Genomic DNA, 19785 nt, shown 5'->3' on the forward strand with positions numbered 1-19785 from the left:
GTCTAAAAATCTTCTCACAAAGTTCTTCCAACATCAAATCCATATACATCTCACGACTGTACCTGTGCCGTCGAGCCCTTTGGAATCACCAGATGAACAAGGTATGATGCTCTATACAGTTTTTTTCACACTGAGAGACCTAAGCATCTAACAGTAATACAGATTTTTCTCCCTCACTGGGAGAAAACATCTTTCAAATACCTTTTGGCCTGATCAGACGTTTGTTTACCAGATTTCGATGCTGTCACAAGGACAATGGGGGCTTCAAAAAGAGATTCTCGAATTCTCGATCCAGACGCACCTTTAGTTTCTTTTAAAACTGTGAGTAGGTGGGCAGTGAGTGTGAAAAAACAGTTTGCCCATTATATCGTAGGACGAGAAACTTGTTCATCTGGTAATCCCAAGGAACACGATGGTACAGGTTCAGAAGTGGTACATATATGGCTTTTGACATTGGAAGAACCTTCTGAATAAAGTGTTTCGGATCTCCTTGTGTTGAATAATTTTAATGTCAGTCTCCGCTTGAGGAACAATAGAATGAAGCTACAGTTACTAGTACGTAATCAATTCTTTTCGCCGTGGCTTACCAATGAACAGAAATTTGCCTAATACAAATCCGGATATTTAGAGGATCACCTACAGTAATTTGAATTCCTGCTGAATTTTGTTTTATCGTATGTTCTCTGTCATGCAAAGCACATCACAAGAAGAAATTTCGTTCATTTTATGTGCAAGCTGTAAGAAAAAGTTATGTTTTAAGCGTTTAGTTACGAATTATCTTTGTTGCAATTACTTTCTATCATAATAATGAATTAATTATGATTTTCAATTAAGAAAATACACGTTTGTACAATGGTAAATTAAAAAACAAAAACAAAAAAGACTGTATAACAAAAATAGGAATTTAAAACATAAAACAAATATAAGTAAAATATATAATTAGACCGATAGTGAATTTTTACATATTTTGATTACGGATGTTGAAAAATATTCTGACAGCACATTGTGTACAGCCTATTTTCCAAAAATGGTATTTCAGGAACCAGCTGTATTACACATGGATGTTTGTAGTTTGAAAAATTCTTTAACTCAAGATGTAACAAACGTTTTCATTTTAAAAATTAATTAACGGTAGTGAGATATTTTGCAAAATTTCAAAATATTTCATAACTCCATTATAAAGTTTTCAAGAACGTTAATTACATACAAATTTTAGTTCTGCATGTTATGTTTCTGTTCCTCTATGTTGGATACAGTTGTACGAAGACAGCAGTTGCCTTCTTTATGCAGTTCTCCATACATACGGCTTCACCACCATCTGTCACCACACTACCCTGATACATACTAGGATAAAAATACAGTGTGTAAGTTTTAGAAAGTCTCGTTTTGGCTCGGCTCAGACTGGCCGTGACATGAGAGGTGGGCGGCGGGCTGCGCAGGCGCCGGCCAGCACGGAGGAGGAGCGCCTGTCGTCCGACTCGGAGGCGGAGTTCGCGCGCGTCGCGGCCGCCGTGCTGGGGGCGGAGCCCGCGCCGCTGCTGGCCGCCGCGGGGGCGGAGGAGGCGGAGGAGGCGGACGGCGACGCCGAGCGCCAGGGGCTCGTGCTGCAGGACTCGTTCGAGGGCGAGCTGCCCTACGTGCCCACCACGCTGCCCCAGGAGCGGTACGTACCTCTCTGCTACGTCAACTCGCGGGCGAGCAGAGAAAAAGTGTCACGAGACCCCAGACAAATGGAGTACTCTAGGAAACATCGCTGATGAGATTTCGAGAACTCGGCATAAAACTACACTGATGAGCCAGAACATTACGACAACTGCCCACCGCGAGGTTGAATGCTTTCTGGTAGCCATGCGGGCACGTGACGCCGTAAAGAAACAATGTATGCGGAAGAGAGACGAAAGAGCAGTCATCACAGCGAAGATATGGGCCGAAAATGTGGAAATCCACTGATATAAGCGGTTTTGACAAAGAGCACGTCGTTGTGGCCGTGCGACTGGAAACGAGAATCTCCGAAACCGCGAAGCTGGTCGCCTGTTGGCGTACTACTGTCGTGAGCACCTATGGAAAGTGGCTGAAGGATGGTGAAATAACTTTTAGTCCTTATGGTATACGACGTCCACGTCTCATTACGGATTGTAGACTTCAGGATCCCCCACTGTGTAGTTTGGGACAGGCAGCGATCTGTGGCAGATCTGACGACACAGTACAATGCTGGTGCAGGCACAAGTGTTTCGGCCATTGTTGAACATGGAGCTCCACCCCTACGTATTCCTGTGTTGGCCCAACGACATAGTCAGTTATGATTACAGTCGGCATAGCATCATAGAGTTTCTACTATGAATCTACAGAAACATGTTGCCTGCCAAATAAATCACATTTCTTACTACACAAGTTCGATGGTTGGGTCCTTGCATACCGTCATCCACGCAAATGGCTGCACGAAACATGCACCGCACTCCAGATGCTGGCCTGTGAAGGCAGAATCATGTTATGGGGCACGTTGAGTTGGGCTTCTACGGGGTCTGCGGTGGTAGCCGAAGGCCCCACTACAGCACTGAACCACGTGAACATTAGTGCGCGCCACCAGCATCGCTTTTGCTTGAAGTCTCCCCCTACAGCGACGACTGCTTCAGCAAGATAACTGTCCGTGTTGCATGGTCAGAATGGTGCTACAGTGGTTTGAGGGGCATTATGCTGGACTCACACTGATGTCTCGGTCAGCAAATGTGCCTGATTTGTGCCCATTGCAACATATATCGGGCACCAGCTGTGTGACCGTAAACCACCCTACCATAATTTGTGGGAATTGCTTGACCAGTGCGTAGACATCTGGTACCACATCCTTCTGAAATCGTGACAGGAACTTGTAGAATCCAGGCCAAAGAGAATCTCTGTTGTACTGTGTTTTAAAAGTGGAACAGCACGCTATTAAACAGGTGGTCATAATGTTTTGGCTCATCGCTTTATAGACAACAAAACCGTTACGGCAGATCTCGAACAGATACACACAAAACACAACAGGTTCCATGGGAGGACACAAACTCAGACACAGTCACAGACGCTGATGTAGATCGCCGGCCGGTGTGGCCGTTCGGTTAAAGGCGCTTCAGTCTGGAACAGCGTGACCGCTACCGTCGCAGGTTCGAATCCTGCCTCGGGCATGGATGTGTGTAATGTCCTTAGGTTAGTTAGGTTTAATTAGTTCTAAGTTCTAGGCGACTGATGACCTCAGAAGTTAAGTCGCATAGTGCTCAGAGCCGTTTGAACCACTTGAACTGATGTAGATCCAGACACGGAAACTGACACAAACAATAACAACATGAGACACAGACTCACCATATAAGGAGTAAAACACCTAAAATATGTAAATAGCATAAGTATAAGAAAAGCAGGCGTAGCACATGATTGGTTCATGTATCTAAACTGCACTTTAAATATGATAACTAAATAATTTAAACAAAAATAATTAATTTAAGCAACAAGACAATCATTACATCAAAGGAAAACTTCACACAGCTTTCATGCTCCGAGACACCGTTCCCGACTTGCTGCACTGATTAAGGAAAACAGCATCGTGAACGCAAACACACAACATGTAGAACTACGTCTAGATATGGCAACACAAATAGTGCAATGGGTATGCCCTAAATAAGAACTTAAAGGATGTAATACGTAGTACTGCTTCTTAGACAGTAGAAACAAATACACACATTCATGATGTATTTCATTTAGTAATATAAGACAACATAATTTTGCACACTACTTTAGGTGGACGGGTTCGATGTTTCTGCCGAGATCCTCCCACCTAGGGTAGCAGCAACACGAAGCATCATTTATATGTTCTGTCTCATTTTAACAGTAAAAGAAGATTTGCAGATCGTCTCTTTCCTGTTTTTCTATCATTTTCTTCTAAGTTACTAACATTTATCATTTTAACACTCCGTCCGGTCCCTACAGCTAATTTAATTTTCTTTGTAACCCATTGTTATTACCCTTGTTTTATTGCCCAAAACAAATTTTACTGGTAATATGCAATAATGTACTACTACATGTAAAGTTGTTTAAGTTGTATAATTTATAAATATTGGACAGCAGGTCTTGAAATATGCTACAAATGAAATGAGTGTTTTCGGTGGAGGAAGAGGTCTTTCGCAGAACGTCTTAGATGCAGTACAGGCACAGTAACAAGGAAAACATGTCACATCGCACGGTCAGAGCTGTACGAAAATGTGCTTAGAGTGTAAAGAGCTCGTGCAAGAAACAATGGTATGGCCCAATGGCATGCAAAACTTACCACGGCACCCTTGAATGCTCATCTCTAACGAGGCAGTGGTCCAATCCGACATGTCGAAACGTGCCCTGACGTTTTTCGCACAGGAAGAATACACCGAAAGAATTGCACTGTCAAAATTTTAGGTGCTTTGGCGTACTGCAATTTTTTTAAATGTTAAAGTTATTTATTTTTGCTACGTGAAGAACCGCTTATAACAGCGGTTTGTAGACTCCTTCCTGCCTACCACACGAATCTGCGAATAAACAAACCCTCCTGTAACAAGAGAACACGGCGTCACGTAGCGCGAAACCCGAAGTGCGCAAGTGAGAGCTTTAAACACTTAAATCGTACCAAAAATGTCTTAAATCATAATTCTTTTCGAGTAACTTGCAATTTATGTCGACAGATAAACTGTTTCAGATGTAGTTGTTAAACAAGTGACTGCCGGAAGAAAGAAACCGGGACTTTAATTGGTTGACATTAAATAGTTTATAAGAATTTCTGTAGCGTAGTTTTTATGATAAATTTTCAATAATGTACGTTTTACTAACAATGAAACGGTTCCTTGTTTATTCCCTGTAGTCGTTAGAAAAATGCGAAGTGTCTATTGGATGAGAGAAATATTTTCCTTACGCCAGCCACACCAGACAAAAGAAAAATTACTGCAGTCAGGCACTCCACAGTCCTTAAAATTTTTATTTACACAATGCTGCAGTAGAGTAAGAACTGGTTGTGACGACTGTTCTGCATGTTGTGCTACATATCAAGCATATCTCATCAGATTCGTAACATGTGATCTGCACTGAAAATGCACAAACGACTGAAGTTTAAAAACGGTCTTCCACTGATACACCTGGAATGACAAAGAGCTCTCAGAAATTATGCTGTCTGACAATTATTTGGAAAATGCTTCACACAACTGAATTTTTTTTAAACCGAGAAGTTGAATCGGCCGGCCGAAGTGGCCGTGCGGTTAAAGGCGCTGCAGTCTGGAACCGCAAGACCGCTACGGTCGCAGGTTCGAATCCTGCCTCGGGCATGGATGTTTGTGATGTCCTTAGGTTAGTTGGGTTTAACTAGTTCTAAGTTCTAGGGGACTAATGACCTCAGCAGTTGAGTCCCATAGTGCTCAGAGCCATTTGAACCATTTTGAGAAGTTGAATCACACTATTAGTTCTAAATGGAATCGGAACTCTGTTCAGTCTTTTCGCCGTCGTCTTAAAGACAGAGGCGTCGTTATGTCCAGGCCAAGAGACCAAAAACACCAATGAATTATTCTCTGCAAACGGTAAGAAGATGCAATCGGGCTTGCCGCAGTGGTAACACCGGTTCCCGTCAGATCACCGAACTTAAGTGCTGGCGGGCTGGGCTAGCACTTGGATTGGTGACCATCCGGTCTGCCGAGCACTGTTGGCAAGCGGGGTGCACTCAGCCCTTGTGAGGCAAACTGGGGAGCTACTTGATCGAGAAGTAGCGGCTCCCGTCTCGTAAACTGACATTCGGCCGGGAGAGCGGTTTGTTGAACACACGCCCCTCCGTTTCCGCGTCCACTGACGCCTGTGGGCTAAGGATGGCACGGTGGCCGATCGGTACCGTTGGACCTTCATGGGCTGTTCGGTCGGAGTCTTTTTCTTTTTTTTTATTTAATAAGAAGATGTTTCGCGTGTAACATTTACATTTGTACTCTCTCATTTTTCCAGATTTTGCTTTGTCAGTTACAAGACTTTTAGAAGTAAACAATATTTCTTTTAATTTTTGGTACTGATTTGCCTTCATATTCCTAAAGACAGAGATAAAGTAGAAAAAGTAATTCACTGATACTTATCACTGTCGTATACGAATGTGCAATAGGATTCATCGACTGCACGACTCTGTCCTTTTTTTTCGGAATAACAAAGTGCGGTTTGCACGAAAGCTGATTAATTGGATTCATACGCAGCTTTTAGAGGATAACAAGAAGGTTCGTCTTCACGTCAGCTATGGTTCAAAATGGTTCAAATGGCTCTGAGCACTATGGGACTCAACATCTTACTTCATAAGTCCCCTAGAACTTAGAACTACTTAAACCTAACTAACCTAAGGACATCACACACACCCATGCCCGAAGCAGGATTCGAACCTGCGACCGTAGCAGTCCCGCGGTTCCGGACTGGAGCGCCAGAACCGCGAGGCCACCGCGGCCGGCCGTCAGCTATGAACTTCGCTATTGTATTACCTATTAGTACATCTCCGCTACACGTTTACTTGAGGTAAACTTTGTAATTTTGTGACTTCCTTTCCCATATCATTTCCTGAATCCATTTAACCTGATCTGGAAACCAGTAACGTTCGTCTCACTTCCAATTCAGAGTGCTGTCTCCCTCAGCAACGGTTTATTGACTCTTACATGCAGCACTAAACTTTTGAATACTATTATTTTATCTATTTTGGTTGGAAAATACCGCAGCTGTTTTGGTAAATTACACTGTGGGAAATACTGCAACGTTTTTCTTCCTTCTTCGTTTAACCAAAAAATTTACAGGGTTTTCTTCGACACTGGAAACAGTTACTATACATGGTTTTTTCTTTGGGCTTCGAAGGTACTCTATTTCTGTTCTGGGCTTTAAATAGCACAACAATCATCTTTTGAACCACAATTCACAGAATCACGAGACTTATTTTCTATTTCTTCTAACGTTTCGACAATTTCTAACAAACTTTCAACATCATTCGAATGAATGTCCAAGAAATTTACTAATAAATAAACATGCGTATGCCTTCAGAGGAAATAAGTGATTTCCATTGCATTTCACAGTCTTCGTATACCATCTTTGCAAGGTTGAAATCATTAATTAGATTTCACATTACTATGAAACCCTGGTTCAAAATGGTTCAAATGGCTCTGAGCACTATGGGACTTAACATCTGGGGTCATCAGTCCCATAGAACATAGATCTACTTGAACCTAACTAACCTAAGGACATCACACACATCCATGCCCGAGGCAGGATTCGAACCTGCGACGGTAGCGGTCGCACGGTTGCAGACTGAAGCGCCTAGAACCGCTCGGCCACTCCGGCTGACTATGAAACTCTGGAACCTGCAAAACGACAAATTCTATTAGCAAGCATATTCAAAGTAATCACAAAGAAAAGTCGTTCAATTTTATCTCTGTTGTTAATACTTAGCGAAATCTTAGAAGCAACTGCTAATTACACTCCTGGAAATTGAAATAAGAACACCGTGAATTCATTGTCCCAGGAAGGGGAAACTTTATTGACACATTCCTGGGGTCAGATACATCACATGATCACACTGACAGAACCACAGGCACATAGACACAGGCAACAGAGCATGCACAATGTCGGCACTAGTACAGTGTATATCCACCTTTCGCAGCAGTGCAGGCTGCTATTCTCCCATTGAGACGATCGTAGAGATGCTGGATGTAGTCCTGTGGAACGGCTTGCCATGCCATTTCCACCTGGCGCCGCAGTTGGACCAGCGTTCGTGATGGACGTGCAGACCGCGTGAGACGACGCTTCATCCAGTCCCAAACATGCTCAATGGGGGACAGATCCGGAGATCTTGCTGGCCAGGGTAGTTGACTTGTACCTTCTAGAGCACGTTGGGTGGCACGGGATACATGCGGACGTGCAATGTCCTGTTGGAACAGCAAGTTCCCTTGCCGGTCTAGGAATGGTAGAACGATGGGTTCGATGACGGTTTGGATGTACCGTGCACTATTCAGTGTCCCCTCGACGATCACAAGTGGTGTACGGCCAGTGTAGGAGATCGCTCCCCACACCATGATGCCAGGTGTTGGCCCTGTGTGCCTCGGTCGTATGCAGTCCTGATTGTGGCGCTCACCTGCACGGCGCCAAACACGCATACGACCATCATTGGCACCAAGGCAGAAGCGACTCTCATCGCTGAAGACGACACGTCTCCATTCGTCCCTCCATTCACGCCTGTCGCGACACCACTGGAGGCGGGCTGCACGATGTTGGGGCGTGAGCGGAAGACGGCCTAACGGTGCGCGGGACCGTAGCCCAGCTTCATGGAGACGGTTGCGAATGGTCCTCGCCGATACCCCAGGAGCAACAGTGTCCCTAATTTGCTGGGAAGTGGCGGTGCGGTCCCCTACGGCACTGCGTAGGATCCTACGGTCTTGGCGTGCATCCGTGCGTCGCTGCGGTCCGGTCCCAGGTCGACGGGCACGTGCACCTTCCGCCGACCACTGGCGACAACATCGATGTACTGTGGAGACCTCACGCCCCACGTGTTGAGCAATTGGGCGGTACGTCCACCCGGCCTCCCGCATGCCCACTATACGCCCTCGCTCAAAGTCCGTCAACTGCACATACGGTTCACGTCCACGCTGTCGCGGCATGCTACCAGTGTTAAAGACCGCGATGGAGCTCCGTATGCCACGGCAAACTGGCTGACACTGACGGCGGCGGTGCACAAATGCTGCGCAGCTAGCGCCATTCGACGGCCAACACCGCGGTTCCTGGTGTGTCCGCTGTGCCGTGCGTGTGATCATTGCTTGTACAGCCCTCTCGCAGTGTCCGGAGCAAGTATGGTGGGTCTGACACACCGGTGTCAATGTGTTCTTTTTTCCATTTCCAGGAGTGTATAAACCTATATCTCTAACGTCGATCAGTTGTAGAATTTTGGAACACGTTTTATGTTCGAGTATAATGACTTTTCTGGAGACTAGAAATCTACTCTGTAGGAACCAGGATGGGTTTCGAAAAAGGCGATCGTGTGAAACACAGCTCGCGCTATTCGTCCACGAGACCCAGGGAGCCATAGACACGAGTTCCCAGGTAGATGCCGTGTTTCTTGACTTCCGCATGGCGTTCGATACAATTCCCCACAGTCGTTTAATGAAAAAAGTAAGAGCATATGGACTATCAGACCAATTGTGTGATTGCATTGAAGAGTTACTAGATAAAAGAACGCAGCATGTCATTCTCAATGGAGAGAAGTCTTCCGAAGTAAGAGTGATTTCAGGTGTGCCGCAGTGGAGTGTCGTAGGACCGTTGCTATTCAAAAATACATAAATGGCCTTGTGGATAACATCGGAAGTTCACTGAGGCTTTTTGCGGATGATGCTGTAGTATATCGAGAGGTTGTAACAATGGAAAATTGTAGTGAATTACAGGAAGATCTGCAACGAATTGACGTATGTTGCAGGGAATGGCAATTGAATCTCAATGTAGACAGGTGTAATGTGCTGCGAATACATAGAAAGAAAGATCCTTTATCTATAGCTACGATATAGCAGGTCAGCAACTGGAAGCAGTTAATTCCATAAATTATCTAGGAGTAGGCATTAGGGGTGATTTAAAATGGAATGTCCATATAAAGTCGATCGTCGGTAAAGCAGATGCCAGACTGAGATTCATTGGAAGAATTCTAAGGAAATGCAGTCCGAAAACAAAGGAAGTAGGTTACAGTACACTTGTTCGCCCACTGCTTGAATACTGCTCACCGATGTGGGATCCGTACCAGATAGGGTTGATAGAAGAGATAGAGAAGATCCAGCGGAGAGCAGCGCGCTTCTTTACAGGATCATTTAGTAATCGCGAAGGCGGTACGGAGATGATAGATAAACTCCAGTGGAAGACTATGCAGGAGAGACGCTCAGTAGCTCGCTACGGGATTTTGTTGAATTTTCGAGAACATACCTTCACCGAGGAGTCAAGCAGTATATTGCTCTCACCTACGTATATCTCGCGAAGAGACCATGAGGATAAAATCAGAGAGATTAGAGCCCACACACAGGCATACTGACAATCTTTCTTTCCACGAACAATACGAGAGTGGAATAGAAGGGAGAAGCGATAGAGGTGCTCAAAGTACCCTCCGCCACACACCGTCAGGTGGCTTGCGGAGTATGGATGTAGATGTAGATGTAGCAGGGAGCAGAGGCAGTGAGCGGTGCGGCGGCCCGCAGGTCTGTGGCGGTGCCGATCCTGCCGGTGCGGCAGCGGTCCGCGGCCGAGGTGCGCACCTGCCCCATCGAGCGGCCGCGCTCCACCACGCCCATCAACCCGGCGCTGCTGGACGAATACGTGCAGCACGAGGCGCCCGCGCCGCCCCCGCCGCCCGCCGAGAAGATGCGCATCCAGCTGCCGCGGCCGCTCGCCGCCGCCTCCGGTGGCCAGGACGCCGCACCCGCCGCAGCCGCCGCCGCCGCCGCCCCCGCAGACGCCGGCACGCCGCAGCAGCAGGCCAGGGCGCGCAGCCCCCGCAGGTAGGCCGCCGACGTCACCTTCTGTAGAGCCCGCCTCTAGTCTAGGACAATCAAAAAACATGCACCCAGTCTAATAAACTACACTACTGGCGATTAAAATTGCTACACCACGAAGATGACATGCTACAGACGCGAAATTTAACCTACAGGAACAACATGCTGTGATATGCAAATGATTAACTTTCCAGAGCATTCACACAAGGTTGGCGCCGGTGGCGACACCTACAACGTGCTGACATGAGGAAAGTTTCCAACCGATTACTCATACACAAACAGCAGTTGACCGGCGTTGCCTGCGGAAACGTTGTTGTAATGCCTCGTGTAAGGAGGAGAAATGCGTACCATCACGTTTCCGACTTTGATAAAGGTCGGATTGTAGCCTATCGCGATTGCGGTTTATCGTATCGCGACATTGCTGCTCGCGTTGGTCGAGATCCAATGACTGTTGGCAGAATATGGAATCGGTGGGCTCAGGAGGGTAACACGAAACGACGTGCTGGACCCCAACGGCCTCGTATCACTAGCAGTCGAGATGACAGGCATCTTATCTGCATGGCTGTAACGGATCGTACAGCCACGTCTCGATCCCCGAGTCAACAGATGGGGACGTTTGCAAGACAACAACCATCTGCACGAACAGTTCTACGACGTTTCCAGCAGCATGGACTATCAGCTCGGAGACCATGGCTGCGGTTACCCTTGACGCTGCATCACAGACAGGAGCGCCTGCGAAGGTGTACTCAACGACGAACCTGGGTGCACGAATGGCAAAACGTCATTTTTTCGGATGAATCCTGGTTCTGTTTATGAATCCTGGTTCTGTTTACAGCATCATGATGGTCGCATCCGTGTTTGGCGACAGCGCGGTGAGCACTGCGTAATAACCGCCTTTTGTCTGTTGAGAAACGTTCCACATTTCCTGCCATTGATGTCTTGCGTGATCCTTGACTGCACGTAAGTAGTCTGTATAAGGAAGCTGCAGATCCAGGACGGTGCCTGACGTTGCCGCTTGTTTGGCTAATGCATCGACTTCATCATTATAAACGACACCAGAGTGGGAAGGTACCCACAACAAATGGATCGTCCGGCCCGTGCGTGCGCTGCGAATATATTCAGATATCACATCCAAGATATAACTGTTGGTCGTTTTGTTCCATCGACTGTACTGAATGTTTTTAAGAACGCTTTGCGAGTCAGATACTATCAATATCTTGGGGAAGGAAGTGCTAGAGACAAACTTAAATGCTTCCAAAACTGCCACTGTCTCCGCCGTAAAAATAGAAGTGCTCGTAGGCAGTTTGAAGGTTTTGCGGCAGAAAAAAGCGCATCCTGTACACTCTTCTTGCGGAATTTTGGAACCATCAGTATATACGCAGAGAAAACCCGGCCATTGTGCTTGAACGAGACGACTGAAGCCAACGTTGACATTAGTACTGTCCAGCCAGGTCGTACTTAAATAATGGACTGGGATCTGAGAGCAGAGCGTTTGAAGATCATATTCAAAAACAGGTAGATGCGCCGAACGCCGTATAGAATGTATGACAGGTGACCAAGTGTCAAAGCTGGCACAAACGGCTGGCACTTTATTCCTTCTGTGGGATGCAATCCACAGTCGATAAATGCAGTCTCTACTTTGATAGACGGAACTGTCCATAATGGGCATGCCTTGAATGTAGAATTTGTCCGATAACATTTGGCGCCTAATGCTCAAGGGCATCTCCCCTGCTTCCATTAAAAGGGCGTTGGTGGGCGTCGATCGCATGGCTCCAAGACAGGTACGAATGGATCTATATTGAAGAGTATCTAATTTGGAGAGATGAATCTTTGACGCAGTGTGGTAGAATTGACAGCCATAGTCTAATCGAGATCGAATTATCCCTCGGTACATGGTGAGTAAAACACTCTGGTGCGCTCCCCACCAGACACGAGTGAGTGATCTGATTACATTTAAACCTTCTTCACACTTCGTAACGGTGGATCGGATGTGGGGCGCCCAGCTTAACCGAGAGTCAAAAATCATCCCCAGAAATCGAACGTGAGATTTTATTTGGAAGGTGTACTTGCCACAGGTAATGTGATCTTCAGTGCGAGCTGTCGTCGACTTGGTTAACGGAACGACTGCTGATTTCTCAGCCGAGATCTCCAGCCCATTAATAGAGAGCCACTCATCGATGTGTGCGATGGTTGTGGTTAATGCCGTTTTGGCCTGAAGATATGAAGCAGCAGTAGAATAAACACATATATCATCAGCATATTGTAGGATTTTTGTGGGGGGAGTAAGTATGCGTTCTAGGTCGTGCGTACATAGAGTATACAGGAGAGGACTTAAAATTGCACCTTGCGGCAAGCCCTGGGAGACATAAAAAGCTCCGATCATGGTTCCTTTGAAACGGACGTAGATCGTTCTTTGAGTAATCAGGGTACTGATACCGTAGATCATCCGTGAAGGAATTCCGAATCCTGCCAGCTTGTCCAAGAGTATCGGTATTTGTACGTGATCATGTGCACCCTTAACGTCAAGAAAAGCTGCCACTACTGTCTCTTTCGTTTGAAAGGCTGACGTGATACCCATATTAAGCAAAAACAGGTTATCCATGGTCCCTTTGCCTTTTCTGAAGCCGTATTGACTCCGAGGCAACAAATTACTTTTTTCAAGCCACCATTCTAGTCTCCTTTTTACCATTCGTTCCAGTGTTTTTGCAACGCACGACGACAAGGCAATAGGTCTATAATTAGTACCGACATTTGGATCTTTACCACGTTTGAGAATTGGAATTATTACTTGCGTCGTCCATGTTGATATGAGGTCTTTCTTCATCCAGTACTGATTAAAAATGTTCAAGAGAAAGTCTTTCGCTTCTATAGGCAGGTGTGCAAGCATAGAGTAACATATGTGATCAGTGTCAGGGCAACTGTCGCTCGATACTTTAATACCTTCGTTGAGTTCTTCTATAGAGAAAGGACGAAGGAGAACATGGTAGCGGTCTTCTTCAGCAGGGAACCGATGGTTTAAAAATGGCACCGTGGAAGGAGCGATTGTATCTATGAATTCCTCTAACCAGGCTGTGGTAGCAGGAGGGGAGGAAGACAGTCTTCTTGTTCTAAAAGCTTTTATTTTATGCCAGATGCTTGCCATACTGGTTTCATTATTTACGGACAGGCAAAATTGTTTCCAACTGTCCTTCTTGGTTTTCTTCAGGAATTTGGTAACTCGCGCATTCACTTTTTGTACAGCCAAGAAGTTGTCCAATGAAGGATTCTGACGATAGGTTTTCAAGGCGAGTCGTCGCTTCGCAACTTCCCGAGAGCATTCCGAATTCCACCAAGGAGGAGAACGGTGCTTCATTACTGTAAATTCTTTTTTCTTAGGGATTCTGATGCCAGCTGCGACGTTCATAGCATTGAGTAAAACTGGGTATGCATCGTCGTCCCGTAAGTCACGTCTCGTATTTGCGAGTACCCGGCGCACCGTTTCCTTATAAGAGGCCCAATTGGCTTCCTTGATTTTCCACGTACTATTAGAGTAACAGATGTGCGTAGTATCGACGTTGATGTTAATGTGAAACTCTATTGGGAGATGATCGGATCCCATTGAATCCTCTTTAACGCACCAATTAGATATTTCAGTAAAGCAGGGGGTGCAAAGAGTTACATCAACTGCGGAGGGTCTACGGAGAGGTGAAGTTATCATAGTAGGAGAGCCATCGTCGAGTATCACTAGGTTATTATCTTCGATAACGCTTATCAAGGTCCTGCCGTTCCTGTCTGTCACGTCTCCTCCCCACGCTACATGGTGGGCATGTCGTACGAAGTATTGCAACAATGTACAGTGTACAGTTCACTGTTGAGAGCCGTCTGAATTGGTTGGTGTGTCATTTGTAATTGAAAATTGGGAAAACCGATTTTCATGCTATTAAGCATTTTTGTTTGATGAGTTGGACTCCCACACAAATCACAACAGAACTGGATCAAGTACATGTGGACTCTGCATCATCACTGAAGACTATTTAATGTTGGGTTAATGAAACACCGACGATGAAGCGCGCTCTGGCGGTGCAGTTGAGTCAAGACCGCCGAACAAAAATTCGTGGCATGTCTGGAACTGTAGGCATCTCAACTGAGCGAGAACGTAATATCGTGCACGGAGAATTGGCTTTGAAGAAGCTGTGAGCGAGGTGCGTGTCGCGATTGCTCGTAGTCGACCAAAATCACACCCGGCACAACATTTCAACACAATGTCTGTCGATGTTTAATCGTAATCGGCAAGACTTTTTGCGGCTTTTTGTCAGTGTCGATGTCTTCGATCAATCATTACACACAAGCGTCAAAACGGCAGTCAAAATAATGGACAAAGGCTCGTAAAAGTGTACTGAAGACGGCAAAGACCTTTTTGTCAGCTGGTAAGACGACAGTCATTATTTTATGGGATTCCCAAGGAATAATACTCATAGATTACTCGGAAAAAGGTAGAACTATAACTGGACCGTATTATGATTCACTGTTGGAACGTTTGAAACATACGTTGGCTGAAAAAAGACCAAGGCAAAAAAGTGCTCTTTCAACAGTGTATTGCACCATTCCTTACATCACTGATAACATGGCGAAAGTGCACGACTTTGCCTTTGAGTTGGTTCCTCATCCACCCTATTCACCAGAGTCAGCCCCAAGTGACTTCTTTCTGTTCCCTGACTTAAAACTTCAGCTTGCTCGGAATAAATTTTCATCAACTGAGGAAGTGCAGCCAACAAGTATTTTGCGAGTTTGACAGAACCCATTTTTCCGATGGAATGAAAAAACTGGTGGATCGCTGGACCAACTGCTTATCCCTTAAAGAAGACTATGGTGCGAATTAATGTGAGTTGCTTACGAAACAAACTTTTTTCTGGCTTTTTTGCCAGACTTATCAAGCTCCCCAAGTGAATTTTATACATGCGTGGGATGGATAAAAATGTGGAAACGCCACAAACACAATACATAACCATGGCTAATACAGTGTAAGAACACTGTTTACTTTCAAAACGGCTTCCAGTCGTCTATGAATGGATAAATACAGGTCCTGTATTCTTTTCAAGGGAATACTGTAACGTTCATCCTGTAAAATTACTGTCAAGTTCAGGTAACGATGGTGGGGGTGGCTAGGGGTCAAGCACCTTTCTCTGAAAAGTAGACGACAAAGGCTTAATAATATTAAGACCTTGTGACCATGGTGGCCAGGACAAATGCGAGAATTCATCCTCGTTGTCATAAAAACACTTCTGGACGATGCGAGCTGTGTGAACAGAAGCCCTGTCTTCTTGTAACACCGCATCACCACTGGGCAACAAACATTGTACCTTGGTATGGACCTGATCAGCCAAAATGGTCGCTTAAACCTTGGCAGCAATGCAACCTTGCAGAATAACAGTGGGGCCATGGAATACACGAAATGGCTGTCCAAATTACCACCAAATCCCAGCAATGTTTCACTCTTCGGACGTAAACTCGGCCAGAAGTTAGAAACAGCGTGGAACGAGACTCGCCTGACCAGGTGACGTTCTTCTGTTGTTCCATAGTCCAGGCTTCATGGCTTCTACTCCACCTTTTCCTGTTAGGGGCATTTGCATCAGTGATGACTGATTCTGGAATTCCAGCTCATCTTGTAATTCCCTGCTTCTGGAGGTCCCTTTGCGTTGTTTTCGACCTGGCAGCGCCCGCTAGTGTGACTTTTAGTTCTGCAATGCACCGCGTGCAAACTGGCGCTGGATGCTGAAAGACAACAGAGAAATCCATTAAGTCACCCACGATCTAAGGAAATCAACGTCGCTAACTGATGTTCTTGGGACCGATGACCTCACTGTTTGGTCCCATTCCCCGAATCAACCAACCAACTGGTTTTCTTCCATCGCAGGCAGCTACATAGACTCTGACAGCATAAGGAAGGTCTGTGATTTTCTGACATCTTGGCGAGAAAGCAGTCAACGGCCTTGTCGCATTGGTGACACCGGTTCCCGAAAGATCACCGAAGTTCAGCACTGTTGGGCTTGGCTGACATTTGGGTCTGCCAGGCGCCGTTAGCAAGGGGGTGCACTCATCTCTTGTGAGGCCAACTGAGGAGTAACTGCCCCGGTCTCGAAAACCGGCAACATCTGGGATAGTGGTGTGCTGACCACATGCCCGTCCGTGTGACGTCTATCGGCTCTGGATTACACGGCCGTCGGTCGGTACCGTTGGATCTTCTGGGGCCTGTTCGATCTGAGTTTTAGTTTTGTTTCACGATTTAAGTCGACCAAATAAATAAAGTATCACAAGGACTACGGGCTATTTCTGATGTAGACGATGGAGGGAGTCATCGAAAGTTTGAGACAGCATACAAATCTGATACGGTAAGACCTCTGTGAAACATTTATTCCAGACAGGAATTGTTAGGAACTGTAGCGTACGTTAATGACTTCTTACTTTTAGTGCACGCCAACAGTGCACTAGAAATAACTACGGTAAACTGGAATTTCGTGAGAGATTAAAACTGTTTTATTGATTGGCGACTCCATGTTGTCTTGTGCACTACGACCAGATAACAGGTATACTTGAAAAAAGAGACAGCATTGGTCGTATATTTTTTACTATTGCAAAATCGAGTCTATGTGATTGCCGTAAGCTTAGTGACAACAATGCATCCCAATTTAAGTTATACAATATAGCACTGAAGATGGTCACTCAGTGACAGAAAATCGATTTTGCAATAGTAAAAAATATACGACCAATGCTGTCTCTTTTTTCAATTAAAACTGTTTGCTGGACTGGGACTCGAACCTGTGACCTCTGCCTTTCGTGGGCAAGCTCTCCAGCGACTGAGCTATCCAAGCATAACTAACGATCCACTCTCACACCTTTGCTTATACCTGTACCTCATCTTCAAGCTTAAAATTTCCGCTACCTTTCAAATTTTGCGGAAGTTCTCCTGTGTACCGTGTGGGACCAGAACTCCTGAAAGAAAGGAAACCTGTGAGGGCGGGTCGTGAGTTGCGCCTGCATAACTCACTTGCTGTCACGGTAGATCAGCGTGTTCGATCGTGGATGGCCACTCAATGTAAAACAAAACAAAACAAAAAGTGTTCGTCGATGGAATTTGAGACGTGTCACACAACATCCGTACGCAACTACTAACGGGAAATGACGAAGAAACAGATAGAAAGAAGAACAGAAAAATAAAAATAGTTAGTGCAACACTTACCCACGAAAAGAAGAGGTTCCAGGTTCGAGGACTCGAGTACAGGTCCAGCACACGGTTTTAATAAGCCACGAAGTTTCAAATCAGCACGCACTGCTCTGGAGAGTGAAAGTTCATTATGGAAATACAACATCCCAGAAACTTTGCGTGAATGGTGTGCACAAATGGTACTCCTAGTGACACTCCAAAATCAACATAATATGTTATTTAAAGAAAGAGTTGAAACGAACCCTTTGATCAAAATAAACTAGGCGATAACTCAAGGTGTGTGATCAACATATTTAGGTGTGTATCTGGATGAATAATTGACCCTTGAAGTCCACGTAGAACGTATAGCAAGGAAAAGTAATTGTATCGCGAATAAAATTGTTTATATGGGGTTTAGCAGGAGTTGATATTAGCCGAAGTTGTGGGCTGCAGTACGATGACAGTGTTGTGGCTGGTGAGGACCCCTGCCGCTACAGTGAGAAAAGTTCGCCGAGCAATACGAGGGGCGTTTGAAAAGTCCGTGCAAAGTCCGAGAGATGGAACCACAGGCGCGTATCGAGGTCATGTTTAGTTAGTAACATCTTTGGAAAGAAAGCACACCAAGTTTCAGCCATATTGGTCCATTTTTTTGTGTTTGACATTCGTGTGAATCAAGGAAGTCGAGGGATTGTCAAAAAATGGACGAAGAAGAATATCGTGTGTTGATTAAACATTACTTTATGAAGAGCAAAACGTCTCAGGAGATTAAAGAGAAGCTTGATAAACGTTATGGTGACTCTGCATCTTCGATTAGAACAGTTCATAAGTGGTTTCAAAATTTTCAGAGTGGCCATATGGGCACAAGTGATGCTGGACGTTCTGGACGCCCTGTGGAGGTTACAACTCCAGTAATCATTGATAAAGTCCATGATATGGTAATGGATGACAGGAGAGTTAAGGTGCGTGAGATTGCTAGTGGTGTGAGTATCTCGAATGAACGGGTGCATAATATTTTGCATAAACATTTGGACATGAGAAAGCTATCCGCAAGATGGGTTCCGCGATTGCTCGCGCTTGAACAAAACCGGAATCGTGTGAAGTGTTGCAAGGATGGTTTGCAGCTGTTCAGGAAGAATCCGCAGGACTTTAAGCGTCGTTTCGTCACTGTGGATGAAACATGGATACATTACTATACTCTTCAGATCAAACAACCATTTAAAGAATGGGTTACCAAGGGTGAATCTGCACCAAAAAAGGCGAAGACCATTCCTTAGGCCGGAAAGGTTATGGCGACTGTCTTTTGGGATTCGCAAGGGAAAAGGGTAAAACTATTACAGGTGCATATCATTCATTGTTGCTGGACCGTTTGAAAACCGAGCTGCCAGAAAAACGCCGGCGATTGGACCCCAAAAAAAGTCCTTTTCCATCATGACAATGCATCAGCACACACCTCAGCATTTGTTGTCGCAAAATTATTGGAAATAGGCTTCCAACTCGTTTCACATCCCTCTGTTCTCCACACTTGGCTCCTTCGGACTACTTTTTGTACCCCAATTAGAAGAAATGGCTGGCAGGACAAAGATTTTATACGAACGAGGAGGTGATTGCAGCAACTAATAGCTATTTTGCAGACTTGGATAATTCCCATTATTCGGAAGGGATCAACAAATTAGAACAGCGTTGGACGAAATGTATAAGTCTAGAAGGAGGCTATGTCGGAAAATAAAAAAGGTTTACCCCAAACACGTAAGTAGTTTTTATTTTTGTACGGACTTTTCAAACGCCCCTCGTACAGCCACGCTGGCGTGGGTGCTTCACCATCGCGCCTGCAGACGTTCTGACTGCACTGACGGGAGTACATCTCTTGGAATTACAAGTAAGGAAAAGGGCTGTCGTCTGTTGCATGAAGAAAATAGCAGTACGGAAAAATACACGAAACTCTTGGGGAAATATTAATAAATAAAGAATTTTAATATTTACTGAAAGGCAGCAGAGGTGAAATTCCTGAGGTACAGGGAAGACAACGCTTCGGTTTTTTTGAGACATAATTGAAAGGCCTGAGGTAGCGCAATTTGAGCCAGTTAGGGGACTGGT

At 45.4% G+C, this 19785-nt stretch overlaps 1 protein-coding gene across 1 annotated transcript in view; it reads left to right on the top strand.

Moving 5' to 3' along the window:
• LOC124550625 (serine/arginine repetitive matrix protein 2-like) overlaps positions 1-19785 on the top strand; it is a 237764-nt gene that overhangs the window by 130482 nt on the left and 87497 nt on the right. The window contains exons 13-16 of the mRNA XM_047125347.1: positions 1401-1663; positions 10218-10413; positions 10492-10517; positions 14230-14238. Coding sequence (XP_046981303.1) covers positions 1401-1663; positions 10218-10413; positions 10492-10517; positions 14230-14238 — 494 coding nt within the window. The remainder of the gene's footprint in view (positions 1-1400; positions 1664-10217; positions 10414-10491; positions 10518-14229; positions 14239-19785) is intronic.

The sequence above is a fragment of the Schistocerca americana genome, chromosome 9, assembly GCF_021461395.2.
Source record: "Schistocerca americana isolate TAMUIC-IGC-003095 chromosome 9, iqSchAmer2.1, whole genome shotgun sequence".
NCBI lineage: Eukaryota > Metazoa > Arthropoda > Insecta > Orthoptera > Acrididae > Schistocerca > Schistocerca americana.